We start from the raw sequence: 19931 nt of genomic DNA, 5'->3' as shown, positions 1-19931 counted from the left end.
TGGGGATATTTATCTACTTTTAAGAAGTGCTTTGAGAGCATCTGATGGAAGTCGTTTTAGAAGAACAAAGGATTTTAACATCTATTTGCATAGAAGCCTCCCTAATAACCAGCCCTGTTGAACAGCATTTTGTAAGACGCGGTGCATGGACTAGGTTTTGAAGTGTGCTCTAGAAAGTAATATTCAGGGCTCCATCCCTGACTCCTCTCCTTTCTGCCTCTTATCGACAAACAATTCCCCAATCGCCATGTGCCCCCCTCCCCTGCCACCCCCATCCCAGTGTGAAGGACATAAATCCACACCGTGTCGAGGTCAAGCATAGGAGTTTATTACACACAGCACTGGCAGAGTGTCACCTTATTAGGCTCAGAGACACTGCCAATCAATTGATTACAAAAGAATATTTAGATTTTCCATGGGTGAGGGAAAGTGACGGGGTAGGCAGTTCCACACCCCGGGATAGGTTTTGCAGCAAGACAAGATAAGCACATTAGCCAGTGATTAAAAGGTTACATAATGTCTCCACCCATGGTCTCAAGTTAGCAAGTTAACATTTAATTAATACTTTGATAAAATGTTATTAGTATAAAATATATATGTTGAATTCTGATTTGGGGTCCATAGGAATGGAGCAACTCCTTTGATTGTCCAACAGGTACATTCCTAGGGGTTAAAGCAAAGAAACAGTGAAAGTATATGACAATACAGATTGTCTCCTTCATGTCTTAAGGCAGGCATTGGTCCCTGGGAAGGGAGGTGGAAGGCTGACATGCCAACTTTTCATAAACTCAAGGTTGGATCTGTGGGGAGAACGTCTCCCTACAGAAGAGACGAACACAATAGGAACAGGGATTCTTTGTTCAATCTGCAACTCTGAATAAGACACAATTATTTAGTTCTTAGCTCCAACACCTGGCAATGTGCTGACCAGGCCTATTTTAGCTGAGCGTGTCCTTGTGGGTGAGGAGGGGAAGACCGTCTATCACTGTAATCAGGCTGAAGCCCAGAGCTCCGCAGTGGGTGCCTCATGTATTTTGGCCAAATCGCTAGCTGATGTGGTTACCATGGCAGCAATGTGGACCATACCTCTGTGTGCGCAAACTACACATTAATCCACAGCAGGGTCATATGCAAAGTAGCAGGAGAATATTTAATTCTTATTCCTGCCAACCTTCACTGAATAGTAAATTGGGGCTGGAGGGAAGGCAGACAGAAAGTCCAGAGAGCCTTCTGCAGGGGGGAATGCAGGTCATTAGCTTGTGACAAATGAATCACCAGCTGTTTTTTTGGGGGGTGATGAATGAACAGTGACCTTACATGTTGGGTTTGCTGGATGCTAATTATTTTGAGAGGCCAGAAAAGAAAAGGGTGATTGGATGATCAACTCCCTTCCATGTCCCACCTGTTTAATTATGGCCTTGTTCAGAATGGATACATGTGAGATGCGTGTTGCCTGAGGATCTTATCCTATACCGGTGAAGCTGATGTGAGCTTTTGCCATTTTGAACTACAATAGAAATAGAATCAGTCCCCTGAATAATTGGTTCTGTTCTCTTCTCTTCCGTTTGATTGTAGGCAGGGCTAGAAGCACAATCTACTATTAAGGTTGCCTGATACCTCCCATTATAAAATCCTATTTTTACTTGCTTATAACTCTGCCAAACTTTGACTGTTCTGAAATTTTCCATGCCAGGTGTCTGCCTCAAGCTAAACCTTTTAGGAAAATTTCAGCCAAAGCAGTTCAGCCATTTGCAAGAACAAGGCTAGAGGAAAACGTTGCATTGGCCACGTTGAACAATTCCGGTGGCCTCTTTTTGGAACAGCTTTAGTGCCCCCCGTGCTTTAGAACAGGGCCTTGACATTTGGCACAGGGATGTGTCTTTTGCTGTGCCCATGAAAACCAGCCTACATTTGGCTAAGTTATAAGCCTCTGAAAAATTGCAGTTTGCACATGCTCAATAGAGACTTCTATTCTAGCGACAAAAATCTCCAACGATTCCATCCTCACTGAGCATACTCCATGCCCTCGTCGTGCCTCATGCTCACCAGACTGCGTGCGCACCATCCCCACAGAATGATGGAGCCTGCTCCAGTACAGGATGAAGCCGGAGTGTCCCTGTAAAGGCTGCTCCCGACTGCTTTGGGCTGGAGTGGGGCTTGGCATCAGATCCGAGATCAAGGAAGCCCCTGTTTCTCCTGTGCTCTCAATGACCCCCCTCCGCGGGCACCCAAGCAGCATGGAGATGGAAGGGGCCGGATTTGAATGCAGAGGGCACAAGAGCCAGACCTGGGGTGGGAGGGAAAGGCAAGGACTGGGGCAAGGAGTTTGGTCAGAAGGGAATTGGAGGGAGGAGAGAAGTTATGACTGGGAGTGGTTGGGCAAGGAGACTGGGAGTCATGTGGAGCAATTTTAGACCCCAGTTCCTTTCAATCGGAGTTAGGCACTTAGGTGCTTTTTTAAAAATCCCATTAGGCTCCTATGTACATCTGTAGGAGCGTTAAATATCTGGTCCAAACAGAGCACCATCCATCGTGTGCACTGAATATACCTGTGGGAGAACAAGTAGGTGCTCTTGTCATTAAAGACTGTATCATAATGCAGACGCACAAGGGGGTGAATTAACGTGCCATGGCTCAGTTCAATTCTGGCATTTCTTAACTTTGGAGCGCTAGGGCTTTGCAGCTTTAATACTGTTCTTTTAACCATAGTTTTGTGTGTGTAATTCTGTATAGGTTCTTATATCACCCTCATCCCCATAGTGTGAGATGTTACCCGATATATCCCTAGGTTTGTAGAGCTGCAGGTGTGTTCCTTACGTACTTCCGAGAACCCCAGGGTTGGTCTGGCTGGGAATCTGAGTTGACTATGAATTGATTTTGGATGTCCGACATTCACCAGCCACCTCGGATTTGGGCTTCTGACTTGCCTGAGTAGGAGCGAGGAGGGGAGCAGGGGTAGAGTTTTCTTTCAGTTCTGAGAGTCTCTGGTAAATTGGGTTCTTGACGGGTTTCAATGTGGGTAGATAAAGAACCAGATCGACGTGTAGAGACTGGCCACAGGGGAGATGAACAGCAACCGGGAGGGAGCTGGCACCTCTCTTTCCTCCTCTCCCTGCAGGAAGTTTGTCCCTGCCTAGTCACCTGGCTTTCCTTGTGTGGGGGCTCTGAAGTGATCACACACCAGGCACAGAGCAGCCTCCATACGTGACTGTTCCTCTCACCAGTCACTATGTGAGAGTCTTGGGCCAGAGTCTGGGCTTCTTATGAATCATTGCAACACTCTCTGCTTCCCCTCGCCCTCAATAGCCCAACTTGGGGTGGAAGCCCATTTTACCCAGAGTTCAGCTCCTTTCCCCCCGTCATTCAGGATACAAGAAAGTACATTGTGGTGAGACACCAGCACAGTTCAGTGCGGCAGTTTTGTTTTAATTGATGGGAGTTGGTTTCTTCCTTTGGAGCCTTTTCCAAAGCCCGTTGAGGTTTAACAGGGGGTTTTACACCATCTGTGGGTATGTCTACACTGCAACTAGATACCAAAGCTGGCCCGTGCCAGCTGCCTTGGGCTTGTGGGGCTCAGGCTAAGGGAGGGACTGTTTAATTGGGTTCAGGCTCTCTGGGACCTTCCCACCTATCAGGGTCCTAGAGCCCAGTTTCCAGCCCAAGTCTGACCATCTACACCACCTAAACCAAAGCCCAGCAAGTCCGAGTCAGCTGGCACAGGCCAGGGATGGGTGTCTAATTGTAGTGTAGACATAGCTTGAGACATACACTTAATACGCTGCAGCGCTTCAGTGTGGACACTACAGCCACAGGAGGGGTTCTCCTGAGAGGTGGTAGGTAGGTCAACAGACTAATTCTTCCATCAATCTAGCACTGTCTATGCTGCAGGTTAGATTCTCATAGCTACTTTCCTTGGGAGCGTGGATTTTTCACACCCCTGGGAGATGTACACAGCTATGCCAATGTAAGTTTTCAGTGTAGACCAGGCCATAGAATCATAGAAATGGAGGGTTGGCCAGGACCTTGAGAGATCATCTGTGCTGTCCCCCTCACTGACGCAGGATGAAGTAAACCTCCTAGACCATCCTTGCTAGGTGTTTCGTCTAACTTGGTCTTAAAAACCTCCAGTGATGGAGATTCCACAGCCTCCCTAGGAGCAGTGCTTAACTACTTTTGACAGAAAGTTTTCCCTAATATCTAACCTAAATCTCCCTAGCTGTGAATTGAGCTGATTCCTTCTTGTCCTCCCCTCGGCGGACATGGAGAACAATTGATCACTGTCCTCTCTATAACAACCTTTGATATGTTGGAAGACTGTTGTCGGTGGGTTTTGGATCGAAATCTTGCCACTGTCATGAACCACACCCATTTACCCTGGATTCAACATGTCCTCCTATGTCACAGAGTAGCACAGACAACTAATTTTGATATATTTTTTTATAACCCACTCATCGGCATGTTATCGGAGTGCCTGGTTCACAGGCTTCAGGGGAGAGAAAATTACACAGTGCATTTTAATTACTGAGTCCAAGCAAAACAATTATGCTACTTACTAAGATTTAGTTTGAACTTAAAATTAACATTTTGAGAGGACGGATGGTGGGAGGAATTGCTTGGCAAATTTGATACTAATAAAAATATTAATAAGCAAAGAGAAATCACTTAGTAATTTTCATTTACATTTTTTTAAAATTATGCATTGCTTCAAATTGCATATAAACCTCTGCCATTATAGAGGGAGAGGATTTTTTTTTCTTTTTCTTTTTTTAAATTGGGTAAATACGTAACTCAGTAAATGAGTTAATTAGTGTTCAATTACCATCAGTAACTAAATATTACTGCTGCCAGTTATTTGTTGAATGGACACATCTTTTTTTTCTCATATTAATGATTTAAATTATTAATATTTTGCAGCTACAGATAACCTTTCCTGCAAGTTTTCCTAAGTGATCATTGTGGTTTAGGTGAACAGGTATCTCACTGCTCCAAGCTGTTCCTTTCACTACTCAGCATATGTAGCCTAGTCAGTGCACCACCCCCAGGTGTTCAAAAATCACAAGCCAGGTACCTCCAAAATCATAAGATTTAAAACAATAATAATTTTGGAAGTCTTTTTATTTGCTTTCTGGTTTTTGAGCATTTAGAGGGTCACATTTTCCAGTTTTTCTCTGCAACCATGAGGAGTGGAAACATACTGGGAGGAAAAAAAAATGAAAGCCGAGATTCTCACATAATCACATGACTCCAGAAGCTGCAGCTTGAAGGAAAACAAGTATGCAAGATGTGATAAAATTATGAGCGCCGGGAATACTTGATTTTGAGCTGCTCTGTCTGGGTGGGTAGGGAATAATTCTTATTAACATTAATCAACATTTAGATTGTGATCATAGAACAGAGGTGGGCAAACTAGGGCCTGCAGGCCACACCCAGCCCATGGGACCCTCCTGCCCGGCCCCTGAGCTCCCTGCCGGGGAGGCCACCCCCCACCCCTCCCTTGCTGTCCCCCCACCCCCACAGCCTCAGCACTCTGCACCACAATGCTTTGGGTGGCTGGGCAGCACAGTTGCAGAGCCGTGGCCTGACCCGGTGCTCTGGGTGGTGCGGCTGTAATGCCGCCAGCCACCGGTGCTCTGTGCTGCGCGGTGAGGGGGGCAGGGAGCAGGGGGGTTGGATAGAGGGCAGGGGAGTTTGGGGGTGGTGGTCAGGGGGTGGTGGTGTGGATAGGGGTCGGGGCAGTCAGAGTGTGGGGAACAGGGGGTTGGATGGTTGGATGCGGCAGGGGTCCCGGGGGGGCAGTCAGGAATGAGATGGGGGGTTGGATGGGGCAGCAGGAGGCAGTCAGGGTTGGGGTGTCTGGGGGTGGTTAGGAGACAGGGAGTAGGGGGTAGTGGATGGGGCAGGAGTCCTGGGGGGGCCCTCAGGGGACAGGGAACAGGGGGGTTGGATGGGGCAGGAGTCCCGTGGGAGCCGTCAGGGGGCGAGAAGCTGGGAGGTCGGATAGGAGGTGGGGACCGGGCCACGCCTGGCTGTTTGGGGAAACACAGCCTCCCCTAACCAGATCTCCATACAATTTTGGAAACCCGATGTGGCCCTCAAGCCAAAAAGTTTGCCCACCCCTGTCATAGAATCATAGACTATCAGGGTTGGAAGGGACCTCAGGAGGTATCTAGTCCAACCCCCTGCTCAAAGCAGGACCAATCCCCAACTAAATCATCCCAGCCAGGGCTTTGTCAAACTTGACTTTAAAAACCTCTAAGGAAGGAGATTCCACCACCTCCCTAGGTAACCCATTCCAGTGCTTCACCACCCTCCCAGTGATTTTTTCCCCCTAATATCCAATCTAAACCTCCGCCACTGCAACTTGAGATCGTTACTCCTTGTTCTGTCATCTGCTACCACTGAAAACAGTCTAGATCCATCCTCTTTGGAACCCCCTTTCAGATAGTTGAAAGCAACTATCAAATCCGCCCTTATTCTTCTCTTCTGCACACTAAATAAGCCCAGTTCCCTCAGCCTCTCCTCATAAGTCATGTGCTCCAGCCCCCTAATCATTTTTGTTGCCCTCCGCTGGACTCTTTCCAATTTTTTTCACATCCTTCTTGTAGTGTGGGGCCCAAAACTGGACACAGTACTCCAGATGAGGCCTCACCAATGCCAAATAGAGAGGAATGATCATGTCTCCCAATCTGCTGGCAATTCTCCTATTTAACCACCCAAAATGCCGTTAGCCTTCTTGGCAATAAGGGCACACTGCTGACTCATATCCAGCTTCTCGTCCACGGAACCCCTAGGTCCTTTTCTGCAGAACTGCTTCCTAGCCTCTCGGTCCCTAGTCTGTAGCAGTGCATGGGATTCTTCTGTCCTAAGTGCAGGACTCTGCAGTTGTCCTTGTTGAATCTCATCAGATTTTGATAGCACTCAACACATGGTAGGCACTTTCCAAACACAGAAGAAGATGTGTCTCCAACCCTAAAGAGTAGATTTTCTAAGCCTCTGATTCTGCAAGTGCTAAACCAAATAAGTTCCTCAAACACACATGGGTGAGCAGCAAGGATACGCACCTATTTAATTGTGGTAGGATTGAGTTCTCAGCATGTGAGTAACTTATGGCCACTTTACATTTCCAGAGTGGTATAAAGAAGCATTAATTTAAATGAGAATCAAGCCCTAAATATGTGCCTTGTGGTCCCAACCATCCATTGGGATCTGGGTTAAACTCGACCCATTTTGTACCAAGAAAACCAAGGTTTGCTCCACCCTCACTCCCAGTTTGCCAGTGCTCTGGAGCCGTCTGGAGAAAGTGTCAATGATCTCTGTGGATGAGTGTGTTCTAGGATGTGAGCAGGGATAGAGACCGGTCTCTGAAATCCCATCTCTATGTTCTAGACCTTCATCCTCTGATGTGGTTAACCCTCGCTTATCGCCCCGACAAAAGCCAGAATTTACTGTGCTCTGAACCAAGTGTTCCATGTTTTATTATCAAGCCACTGGTTTCTGGAAATGCACAAACTTTTTTAAAAAAGGTGCTGCCACCCATGAAATCGAATGTACTGAATCTGAGAATAATTATGCGCCATGATAGCTGCAGTGAACTGGGAACTGAGACATGCAAATCACAAGACTCTTATTGAATGTGGTTTATCATCTATATTAGTGCTCATGTGCCTCTTCCTAAATCTCCTCTAGCAAAGGTTGCCTAGGAGACCAGGCATGTGTCAGTGTATAGCTAGGACATCTTACTTGCACTTCGCTTGTTCAGCGTTGAAGAGGGGATCATGATTCTTTGCTAAGGCAAAGAAAAAAAAATAACGGTTGGCTTGCTTAGCTTTATAGGACATCACTGATTTGGCCCTGCCCCTTGCATGTGATGTCACTGAGCTCTCTCCTCTTCAGTGTATTTGGTACTTTACCATGAAAGAGGCCACTGGCCTGATGGGAATTCCTTATGCAGAGTATCAAAGGATCAGTCCCAGATAACTAAACAAACATCAGTTTCACCCCTAGATCCTGGGATCCCCAATTTGATGTCTCGTAAAGACTCTGGGCTTTTTTTTCCTATTTTAATTAAGTTTCTGGTTACCAGGATAAGCTTCTAAATGCTGCCAATGCAGCGCTGGATTTATTGAATATCTAGTATATTACTACAGACTTGTAGGGAACCTGTCACAGTTTGAACCATGGTTATATCTATCTATCTATCTGTCGATCTATCTATCTATCTAATTTTGCCATATTGAGGCTTATAAGGCCTACTATCATAAGACATGACAGTACTAAGGAAAATTCATATGAACCAGCTGGGGTAATCCTGCCAACTTGCATTGAAGTTAATTGTCCAAAGTCAATGGGGTACACTGATTTTCCTCAACTTAGGATCTGACCTGTGTGGCTGACATTTTTTAAACCACCTAAGATATTTGGATGCCTACTAAAATCTATGGGAATTGGGGAGGCAGCCTCCCCTCGGCAGCTTTGACAATATTGGATCTGTATGGGAGAGGGGGTGATATATAAACGTTAGGAAATTCCACAGTTAAGGTTGCCTGTGCCACTGTAATTAGGCCCACTGGCGTATGCGTAATTAGGCGACTGCGGTGTCAGACAGTCTTTAATTACATGTTCACATTCTATTTTTGAAAGCGGAAAGTGACGGAGTGGCTGAAGTAAGGCACTCGTGTTGCGATACCTTCGAGAGGTCTGCTTTTCGGAGGGTAGATGCGCAGCGCGTTCTGAAAATCAGGCCCCTTTAAGTCATCTCAAATGGGCACCCAGAAATGGAGGCCTATCAAACCACGTGATGCTTGGCCGTAATCACTGCAGGATTGTCACCTGCTACACCTAATCTTTGTGCATACCTGCCATAGCCATCAGTGTGCATTGGCTTTGGAGTTCTGAATGGATACCCAGCTCACAGACTGCTGGCACCTGTGCAGTTCTGCCTCCTGCCCACAATGGTTGCCACCTCCCTGCCCCAGTTGTAGGAATGGCACCGCCGGCATTCATGGACTGTGCACAGGGCTGAGGCAGGGGGCAGGGCCAGAACGCCATGTCAGCTGGGTGCATTAAGCTGGTGTGGAAGTTATTACCCCAGGGCGTGGTTCATCCCAGCTGCTCCTTTCCAGCCAACTCAACTGCTGCCCTGGGTCAGCCTGGTTAATTTCCACCTCTACCAGACAGCCTGGCTGCTTCCTGTCATCCCGTGGATCTGCCAGTTCCATGCTGGGGATTCTACCAAGCAGCTCCTTAGAAGGCAAACCACAGCAGCGGATAAAGGTCGTGTCCCATGGGCCTTTCCCTGTTGGGGTGGGGGGTCAGCAAAGAGGTGCCTTGTATCCAAAAAGGGAACAGTGGAAGGCAACTCCTCTCAGTGGGTGTGGGAGCGGCATGGGGCTGGGCAGCAGAGGGCCCCCTCTCTGCTGGTGAAGGGTTGGGGGGATGGACGGTGGAGAGCATCCTCTCTGGGTCTGGTCAGGGTGGGGAGCACCCTTTCTAGGTATGGCTGGGGTGGGGAGCCCCCCCTGTGGGGATAGCCGATCTTGGTGGGCTAAAGAGAAGACAGCTCTGTGTTTGGGGCTGAAGATGTCGCCCTCTCTGCTTGGGCCTTTCCTTTGCTGTCTAGCGTATGGGGGCGGGGGGTGCAGTTCCCTACACAGAAAGGGGGGGATGCTGAAGTTCACAGAGCATGCAGCGACCCCATCTCCACTCAGCATTCGCTGCCTCTGGGACTCGTGAGCAGCAAAGCTGTAGCTTGATGCACCTCTCCACTGCTGTGGGTAGACCAGAGGGCAGCTGATGCCGGGGATGTATCAGGGTCTCACCAGCGGTTAGCTTAGGGACAGAGCAGGTACAGAGGAGAGGGCAGCTGAGGGGGCTCACCCCCAGCAATCCCCTCCCAGAGTCAGCCCAGGAGAAAGGCTTGTTGTGAAGCTCAGGAGACTGGCGTGATGAGCTGGTTCTGGGCTGAGTGCTTTGGGGCCTTTTAGAATTGCTTGGCACTGATATTTCATGAATAAGTAACCCCCAGCAGTATTTGTCACTGATGCTGTTTTATTAATGACGGGGCGAGGGAGGAGGATGCGGCGCGGTGGGGAAGGAGAAGAGAAGAGTATTTACAAATGAGTAGTCAAAGCAAGTGCAGGCAGTGGGAGATGGCACGCTGCCAGGGGAACAATGGAAGCTGCGCTCTGACTCAGGAACCATTGTGAAGCGTGGACAAAAACAAGTGTCTCTGGGTATCATGCAAAGAATGTATTGCCATATAAATAGTCAGAGAGCCTTGTATTGCAGGGCTGGCAGCGAGGCAAGTGCATTTCATTTAAATGTAGGACTTTTGTGGTGGGGAGAGGTCTCAGGAAGCAGAAATTTGCTCGCAAACTCTGAAATGTTCTTCGCATTGGGATCCAAAATTTGCTCCGTGTATCAGATATTTCTGACCCACATCGCACGCAGAATTCTCGACATAGGTGTAGCATTCTGGGAGCTGGGATATGGTACGGGCATGGCGTTGCAGTGGATGGTTAAGGCCCAGGCAGAAATTGACATACATGAGAGATTGCATAAACTAGGGTTATTTCGTCTGGGCCAGAGAGGAGTCAGAGGGCACTTACTTGATGTTTCTGAGATACAGAACAGCAGAGTGCAGACTGAGGAGTCCCTCTTTAGTATCCTTTCCTATTATGAGAGATCACGGGGTCACTCAGTGAAATTAACAGCAAATGTAGAACAAAGAAGAGAAAAATTTTTCAAGGTAAACTGTGCAACTCACTGCTGCAGGGAGTCAGACTCAAGCATCAAGGATAATCCAGTCCCATGCTGCTGCTGCAGCTTATCTGATCTGAGGTAAGGAGGGATTATTTCCCCTAATGTACAGCTATACACAGTTGGCTAGACTCTCCCTGCCTCCCATCTTCCTTCCACTGTCCTCTGAACCATGGGTGTTGTCGCTCATCAGAAGCAGGAGATGAGACGTGATGGCCTGGTGTAGTGATCTGATGTGGCAACCCCAGATTTTCACCTGGCCGTCAGTGGAATGTAGCCACCGCAGCAGTCGGGGGGAGAGGCTGGCAGTGCAGTGGTTAACAAGGGGACACAAACAGAGCTGTATGGGAACAGATGTGTTTTGTTCCCTTGGGAGCATAGAACCCTAAGTGCTGGAAGCAGACAGGCACAAGGATCAGTGCATACACTTGGGCATCCGGACATCATGGTGGCATGAAGCGCAGCAGTCAGAGATTCAGTTTGCAGTGGCTGCTTGAGCTCTCCTGGATGAAAGGTGACCAGGTAGCCTGGATTTCAGGTGTTTATGCAGAAATAAATATGCCTCTGGCTCAGGGGGTGCTGCAGTGCCTGTCTTTGGGAAGGAGAAAAGGTTCTTGCTGAAACCTTCCTGATGTAGAAGCTGCATTTCCTGTCCAGATGCTCAGAGAGGGGCTGTTCCCTCCCCTCTCTGCCCATGCTGCTAAACATCCCAGATCAGGCACAGCTCTTGCTCTCCATCTTGACTTGAGCATTAGCATCTCTCCCTGAGTGACACAGACCTTAAAGGGCATGTATTAGCAATGGGACATGTCAGAATCTGTTCTCTGCGCTTATTTCCAGTGTAAATCCAAGCATCTGGCTCAGACTGACAGGGTGAAATGAGTTCTGGGCGAGGTGTCAGTTCGCCAGAAACCAGCCATAGGCCAGGAGCGGGAGAAAGAAGCCTTTGATCTAAACCTCAGCCAGACAGGAGACGTCTTGTTGAATTGCCCATAAAGCAACCGATTGGATTTGTCTTTTGGTTAATACCCTTTGGTGCATTACCACCGACATTTAACATTTGCACTGTTCCTAGACCTAACAGCAGAGCTGGTGGGGTGAGTGAAATTTTGATGAAGAGGTTGAGTGGTACAGCATGTCAGAGCACGAGCAGCTCACCTCCCCGGCATGCTTAGCATTTAGATAGTGGCTTTGTACCTGCTGCTCTCCACGGTGGCTGAGCACCGTTAGCCACCACCTTCCCTCTGTGATTGACTGGGGCTCAGAGAGTTTAATTGACTTGCCCAAGGTCACTCAGTGAGTCCAGGTTCGAGCCAGGAATAAGATTAAGGATTCTGAGCCTGGGGCCCCATCTAATGACCCGCAGAAGAAATGGGGTTGGCGGTGTCAGTCAAGGGCTTTTCCATCTTCCAATGTGCACTGTGCAGTATCTGTCCGGGACACGCCTAGTAACAGGCTCCCAGGTCAGTGCAGAGACGCATGGACGTGCGTGATTGTGGGGGGAGGGCTGGGCAGTGGAGCTCAGCCAGATTAGGCATTTGGTGACAAAGGCTGCAGGTGCATTGACAGAACTGTGAAAACGTCTGGCCTTACAACAGCAGGGGGTGCTGTGGGTCAGCAATGGGGTATGTTTGCAGAACTACTGGAGCAACCAAGGGCTGGGATGATGGTGGGGCATTAGGGCAGAAAGAAGGTGAATTGGCAAAGGTTGTGCGGAGCCCCGATCTGGAACAGCAGGAGGCGCTGTAGAGCGAGGCTAAGGAAACATTGGAAGATCTGGGTGGGGAGGGGACTGGAATAGCAGGGGGGCTGCAGGTCGGGATTGAGGGGTGTTGGCAGGGTGGGTGGGGGTCCCAGGACTGGAATATCAGGGGGCTGCAGGTTGGGATTGAGGGGCATTGGCAGGGTGGGTGGGGGTCCTAGGACTGGAATATCAGGGGGCTGCAGGTTGGAATTGAGGGGCATTGGCAGAGCTGGGTGAGGGTCCCAGGACTGAAATAGCAGGGGCTGCAGGTTGGGATTGAGGGGCATTGGCAGGGTGGGTGAGGGTCCCAGGACTGAAATAGCAGGGGGGCTGCAGGTCGGGATTGAGGGGCATTGGCAGAGTGGGTGGGGATCCTAGGACTGAAATAGCAGGGGGCTGCAGCTCAGGACTGAGGGGCATTGGCAGGGTGGGTGGGAGTCCTAGGACTGGAATAGCAGGGGGCTGCAGCTCGGGACTGATGTGCCAGAGGCAGAGCTCTCTGTGTAGAAAATCACCCACTGCCTGCGACACCGTCTGACCCTGTCTTGTTGTGTGAGCGTTTTAATTAAATATTGCGGCGCTGAAATCCACCCCAACATTACAAAAGGAAAGCTGAGCGTGTCCATGTCTGTGGAGCGCAGAGTTTGTCTCCGGAGAGCTGAGCAGCCCCTCTCAGATGCAGCAAAACCAGAATTTGCTCCCAGCTCCCTCTGAGCTCGCCGCCCGTCCTTTCCTCGGTGCGCCATGTCCTCCTGTCAGGCCTTCGTGTTGTAGCAATGTTCCGCCAACTTAACAAACATTTATGAAGAATCAGTCCGTCCGGAGCCCAACAGCCTGTCTGGAGAAGGTGCTGTTACCCCACTCGTCTCAGAGGTGACATTTAAACGCTTCCCTCCATCTCTCTGCCTCCCGCCCCTGCTTCCGAGGAGGTTAATATTTTAATACATGTAATGGCTCATTCAGGCTCATCAGCCGCTGCCCCTGTTTTGTCAGCGATGATCCATTACACCAGGCGTAATTTCAGAGAGCGAGGTTCCCCTCCCCCCTCCCCTAATCGCTGCCAGCAGAAATCACCGGCCGTACAAGAGTCACAAAAGCCTCTTTCATTTGGTGTTTCTAGATTTAATTAAAAGAGAGAATTGATTCCCCCTCCCCAACTCCCAGCTTGCCCTCCGTCCTCATCGCTCTGGTGCAAGCACAACGCGATAGAAGGGCCATCTTGGCTTTGCACACCTGTTCCGCCTCCAGTCATTGGGGCTATGGTGGTTTACACCAGCTGAGGATCTGACCCTGGAATCCCAGCTGCACTAGAGCTGTGAGACGTCTCATCCTCTTTCTCTCCCTACACCCAGACACACACGTGTGAGGAATTGTAAATCCTAGTGATGACGGTGCATTAACACTATGTCTACACTGAAAACGCTACAGTGTAGACACTCAGGGCTAGTCTGAACTTAAAATGATTCAGCTGTAGGGCTTCAGTGAAGATGGTCCCTACACCGATGGGAGGGCTTCTCTCGTTGATATAGACAATCCACCTCCCCGTGAGGTGGTAGCTAGATTCTCCCGTCGACCAAGTGCTGTCCACACCAGGGGTTAGGTTGGTTTAACTGCGTCGCTCAGAGGTGTAGATTTTTCACACCCCTTGGTGATCTGGTTATACTGACCTGATTTCCTAGTGTAGACCTGGCCTCACTGCCGCAGCAGGAGGGGTTCTCCCCAAGAGGCAATAGCTACGTCAGGAGAAAAAATCTTCCATCGACCCAGTGCTCTCTACTCTGGGGGTAAGGTCAGCATAGCCTTGTCTCGTAGGGGGGTGACTTTCATAACCCTGAGGGACATAGCTTTGCTGATTCAGGACCCAGTGTCGACCAGCCCTAATACAAAGAGACCCAAGAGATGTATGAAACATGGGCAGGAAATAACAATGGCAGTGACTCTGTGACCTAGGGCAAGGCACTTCACCTCCCTGTGCCTCAGTGTCCCGTCAGAAAAGCAGCGTGATTATCTCTACTTCCCCTAGGGTGTTACGGGGATGAGTTAATATTTGGAGAACACTTTGAAGAAGAAAAACACCCTGTAAGTGCTTAGTGCTCTCAACCCCCTCTGACAGGAATCGAATTGGAAGAACACATTCAGCCCTGAAATCTTTGCTTCCTGCAAAATGGACTGTTGATGTGGCTCTAAGCCAGAGGTGGGCAAACTACAGCCCATGGGCCACATCTGGCCTGCGACCGCGAGACCGTCCTGCCCGGCCCCTGAGCTCCTGGCCCCAGAGGCTCGCCCTGGCCCTTGCCCCGCTGTTCCCCCTCGCCCGCAGCCTCAGCTCGCCGTGCCGCCGGCGCTGTGCTCTGGGCGGTGGGGCTGTGAGCTCCGGGGGCAGCGCAGCTGCAGAGCCCGGCCTGGCCCGGTCTCTGGGCTGCGTGGTGGTTGCGGAAGCATGGCCCGGCTCTAGCCGGGCGGCGCGGCTGTAGCACCGCCAGCCACTGGTGCTCCAGGCAGTGTGATAAGGGAGCAGGGGGGTGTGATAGAGGGCAGGGGAGTTCGGGGTGGTGGTCCAGGGGCGGGGGTGTGAATAGGGGTCAGGGAGGTTGGGGGGAAACAGGGGGTTGAATGAGGGCAGGGGTCCCGGGAGGGCAGTCAGGAAGGATGGGGGTTGGATGGGGCGGTAGGGGGCAGTCAGGGGCAGAAGAGGTGGTTGGATGGGGCAGGGGTCCTGGGAGGGGCGTCAGGAATGAGATGAGGTGTTGGATGCGGTGGCGGAGGTCCGGGGGCAGTCAGGGGACAGGGAGCGAGGGTGTGTGGATTGGGCAGGAGTCCCGGGGGGGGCTGTCAGGGAACAGAAGGGGTTGGATGGGGCAGGAGTCCTGGGGGGGGGGGGAGATAGGAGGTGGGGGCTGGGCCACGACCCCCTCCCCTAATTGGCCCTCCATACAACTTACGAAACCAGATGCGGCCCTCAGGCCAAAAAAGTTTGCGCACCCCTGCTCTAAGAGGTGAGAGTTTCAAAAGTGCCTTAGTGACCATTGAAAGTCAGTGGGACTTGTGTTCCTAAGTCACTTAGGACCAGTTTTTCAAAGGTATTTAAGCACCTAAAGATGCAGACAAGTGCCTAGTGAGGTTTTCAAAAGCATTTTAGGCATCTAGGTACTTCTGAAAATCCAGCTAGGTGGTTATCTGAATATTTAGAGGCCTAAATATCTCTGAAAATCTGGCCTTTCAGCACGTTTGAAATCCCACCCTCTTGTCTTCCCCCTAAAATGGGTTACTGGACGCCGCAAACAACCCAACCAGTCACTGTAGCATTGGAAGCAGAAGCCCTGTGTGGTGGGTAGGAATTATGTTCATTGGGTGGAATTCACCCCTGTACAGAGGGCCGTAACTAGGCCAATGAAACAGTGTAGCTTCAATGACAGAGCATATTTCACATAAATATTTCATGTAAAACGTTCCATCTCGTTATCCCCCTTTGGCCACCTGTAGGGTCTGCTCGGTCTCCAGTTCTAACAGTGCCTTTTCTCTCCAAGGGAAGAAGCGATGTTGTCCACCTACTTCGAAACCATCAATGACCTGCTCTCTTCCTTTGGGCCGGTCCGAGACTGCTCACGCAACAACGGTGGCTGCACCCGTAACTTCAAGTGTGTGTCGGACCGCAAAGTGGACTCCACGGGCTGTGTGGTATGTATGCCACGGGGTGATGGGTGCTCTAGAGAGATGGTGTGTTGTCGAGGGTGCCCTGGCTGGGAGTTGCTTGTTCTTTGTCCATGGATGCGGGTAAGGGAATCTCTGTTGCCTTTTTGGGCAGCGGAACTGTGTGTCTGTCTGTCTCTCTTTCCTTTTCTCTCCTCCTTCTCCTTTCTCTCTCTCCTCCTTGTCCCACCTTTGTCTTCTCTGTCTCTCTCTTGCCTTGCTCTGTGGGAGCAGACTGCTCTGGCCTTAGCTGGACAGATGCCCCAAGGGTCCTGTGGAAAGTCAACACGTCTGGTAGAATGGTCTGAGCTGCGGGGAGGGGTGGGGGCCACTGGGGAAATGCCCCCATCCCCACCCTGCTGGCTGCACCGAATGCCACAGGTGCGAATTCTGCTTCAGGAATGAGCAATCTGTTCTCCAGCCCAACAGCGCCCCCAGAGATACAGCGGAGGACTCGGGAGCTTAAAGGAGCAATGCAGAGTCAATTGTCATGTACTTGCCAAAGTGTCATGGACTGGAAAAGGACTTTGCTCTCTCCTCCATCGCCCACATGCTTCCCAGCTTTCTGGGAACTCCTCCCTCCTCCCCTGTGCCCCTCCCAAAGCCCTGCCACCTCTTTGGCCCCAGTGGGTAGCCTCTCTTCAGGGTGGTTTCCCTTCGGAGGAGAAACTGATGCTAGAGGGAGGTGTTTCTTTGGTGCAATCCTGTTTGTTTACCAAGAACACACACAAAGTCCTGCTTCCCCAAACACAGTAGGAACAAACAACAACAGGCAGTTTCCTTGCTCAGAAATCTGAGTCTGCCTCTCCAGCAAGTTCTGCGTCGAAAAGAAGCCCCATCTCTCAGCTCCTCCCAGGGCCACACTCACCCCTGCATCTCTCGCTTTCTGCTTCTCATGCACGCCCAGTCACAGCTTGCCAAACAATCCCCCTAGTCCCTGCATTTGCAACCAATCCCCTGGAAATCCCAGGGCCCAGGCTGCTTAACTCTGCTCAGGTTTTGCCAGGCAGCCCAGTGCCTTGGGCAATAGCTTCTCATTCTTTCCAGCTCTCATTACTTGAACAGGCGTAATTGCTCTTTTCATTAAGCCTGAAAGAAGGGTGCTTAGTGCACCTATTGACTTTATCCAGGTCTGTGATTGATGGCAGCCGTTAACACCTTCCAGCATCACAATCCTCTCCAAGGGAATCTTGTTGCTGTAGGTTGATTTTTAACACTACTGCGGGGGATGGGGAGGTTTTCTTGTGCAACAGAGTCACCTGGCAACCTTGGAGAATCAGTCGTCTTCTTTCTGTAAAAAGAGCCTGAAAACAACAAGCTGATTGAAGTGGGATCCTTCTCCTAGCGCTCACAGCAGAGCACTTGCGTCATTACACACTTTACACAAACACACACTCACTGACAGTGACACTCTCTGTCACTGGCACACAGGGCCAATCTGGAACTCATCACACACACACACACCAGATTGCCAGTGATAATGACACTCCTCTGTGTGTATACACACTCTCTCTGTCACCTCAGCACGTGTGTACACACACACATACACACACACAGAGTCATCTCCCTACACACACACACACACACACACACACACACACACATATGCTGGTTTTCATGCATGCATGTCTTTCTCATAGTCACACTCAGTCTCTCTCTCACACACATGTGCACAACCTTAGATGCTTCTCCGAACCCCTCCATCACCCCCTCTCCAAACCCGCCCTATTCCCTGCAGGAGCCTTCTCCGACCCCCTCCTCGGCTCTCTGGAAGCAGGAGTGAAGCGTCTCTTTCTTTATTGAAGATGTTTATACACGGGAGCCGGGAAAGGTCAGCTTGGAGTGGCGCCGTCTCTGGGTGGCTCTTAACATGGCCCCCCCACCCCCAAATGCTCGTTCAGCACATTTAGCGTGGCCACCTAATAGCACTGGTGTGTTACAGGCAGCACTTTACAATGTGGGTCATTACACAGCTGGTTTCCCTTCCTCGCTTCGTGTTTTTTTTTTTTTTTTGGTCTGTCTCTCTCTCTCTCTCGCCATTTCACCCTGAAAAGTAACGCACCTCCCAGATATTGTCAGCAACAACCCTGGCTCTGATTGCCGTGCGCCACAGAGAAGCGCCGCCAAGATGCCGCCTTTTAAAAGTCAAGACGTATTAAGATAGAAATTGTCAATAAATTACAGGCCTGGCTCTCCCTGCGTGCACCCATGAAGCAGTGCCCATTAAAATCCATGTCACTCAGGGAAAATGGGGCTTCTTTCCCTTCCTTGACCCTGTTCCTAATGGCTATGTTTAGGCTATAATTAATGGGAACAAAACACGGGAGGGCCGGGGAAGGGATGGAGAATCAGCGTGAGCAATCACCTTGGAGTGCAATCCCTGATAGCTGCTGGGGAGAGACAGAGCAGCCTCCATGTGGGTGTAAAATGCTGCTGGGTGGGAGTGGGGAGCTGGAAGGGCCGGGGTGCTTGCTGTTCTTAGGCTCCCCGCCACCCCTCCACACACACTCCTGCTTGCTTCCTTTGTTCTTTGCTTCCAGCGTGCGGCCCTGGTGTGGGACGAACAGGGCTAGCCTTGGACTGGTGAGTCACCGGGATCCATGCCACTTCCAGGCAGAAAGTGGAGTCCTTTCTGCTCCCCTCACCAGGCCGATGAGGAAAAGCTTGTGTTGCCATGGAAGGTGCTAGAGGCACGAAGCTTTAATCTCCCCACCCTCTTCCGTTCCTCTCTCTTGTCATCTCTCTGCTTCTCTTCCTCTCTCCCTCCTGCTTGGAGAAATAGAAAACCAGTCTATGGTGGGTTGCAAAGGACTCCATGCTATGCCGGGGCTGGCACCGATCCTCCTCTGTCCAGACAACTTTCCTACTTAGCAAGGGAGGTGGGACTGGTTCTGGGGCAAGCGCGAACTTTCTAGGTCTGGACTGTCTCATGCTGTTCCACTCAGGGGTGCTGGAACAACGTGTGTAGTGGGGGTGCTGAGAGCCATTGAAGCAAACTATATCCCCTGTATATAATGGAAACCGCTCCAAGCCAGGGGGTGCTGTAGCACCCCCCGAACCGCTATTTCCACTCATGGAGCCCAGTGGAAGCCCTGCTGAGCTATTTGCACGGGAAATGCAGGGCTGGTCACAGCCCTGATGTGATTTCAGTCAAGTTGTTTGAGTTCCCCCTTTGGGAGACATTCCAGAGCTGATTCTCGCTCCCTCGACCTTTTTGGAAATTGTCTGTCTGTCTTCTCTGTTTAAATATCAATGAGAGATTGACTTGGGAGTCCGGAGGAGAAGCAAAACTGGCTCAATGAGCAGGCAAATTGGTATCAGCTGATGAATGATCTGGAAAGCTAAGCTCTGTCGTCAGAAATGCTGAGAGACAGAGCGCCTGTGACTATTGGCTGGTGGTTGGCGCTGTGATCAGCGATAGGACATCGCTGGGGCTGAAATGTGCCCCCCCGGAGGATTCTGGTAAAAGCAGAGCTGTGAGATTTCTCCCTGGAGAAGGGGCTTGGGCTGCAGTACTCTTGCCAAGGATTTTACTAGGAGAGATTTCAGGACTGGAGTACAGAGTTGGAGATCAGCTGACAAAGCCCATAGAATTTCACCTTCATGGTAAGGGGAGGCTGGTGAGAATCCTGCTGCTGAGCAGACAGAGATGCCTCTAATAATCCCCTCTCTGGTTCTCTTTCACTGAGCTTTCCCCTCTGTGAGAGGTTATAAAAGGAAAGTGATGTATCCGAACCCC

The 19931-nt window shown here is 50.4% G+C and overlaps 1 protein-coding gene across 7 annotated transcripts in view; it reads left to right on the top strand.

Annotated features, from left to right (window-relative positions):
- The window catches only part of ASTN2 (astrotactin 2), a 622345-nt gene that overhangs the window by 315137 nt on the left and 287277 nt on the right, over window positions 1-19931 (top strand). For all 7 annotated transcript variants that reach the window (XM_039506369.1, XM_039506367.1, XM_039506370.1 and 4 more), the window contains one exon: window positions 16030-16180. In XM_039506369.1, coding sequence (XP_039362303.1) covers window positions 16030-16180 — 151 coding nt within the window. The remainder of the gene's footprint in view (window positions 1-16029; window positions 16181-19931) is intronic.

The sequence above is a fragment of the Mauremys reevesii genome, linkage group 19 (genome assembly GCF_016161935.1).
Source record: "Mauremys reevesii isolate NIE-2019 linkage group 19, ASM1616193v1, whole genome shotgun sequence".
NCBI classification, from domain to species: domain Eukaryota; kingdom Metazoa; phylum Chordata; order Testudines; family Geoemydidae; genus Mauremys; species Mauremys reevesii.
Note: the sequence above shows the minus strand (reverse complement) of the source record. Positions and strands in the feature narration are given on the sequence as shown.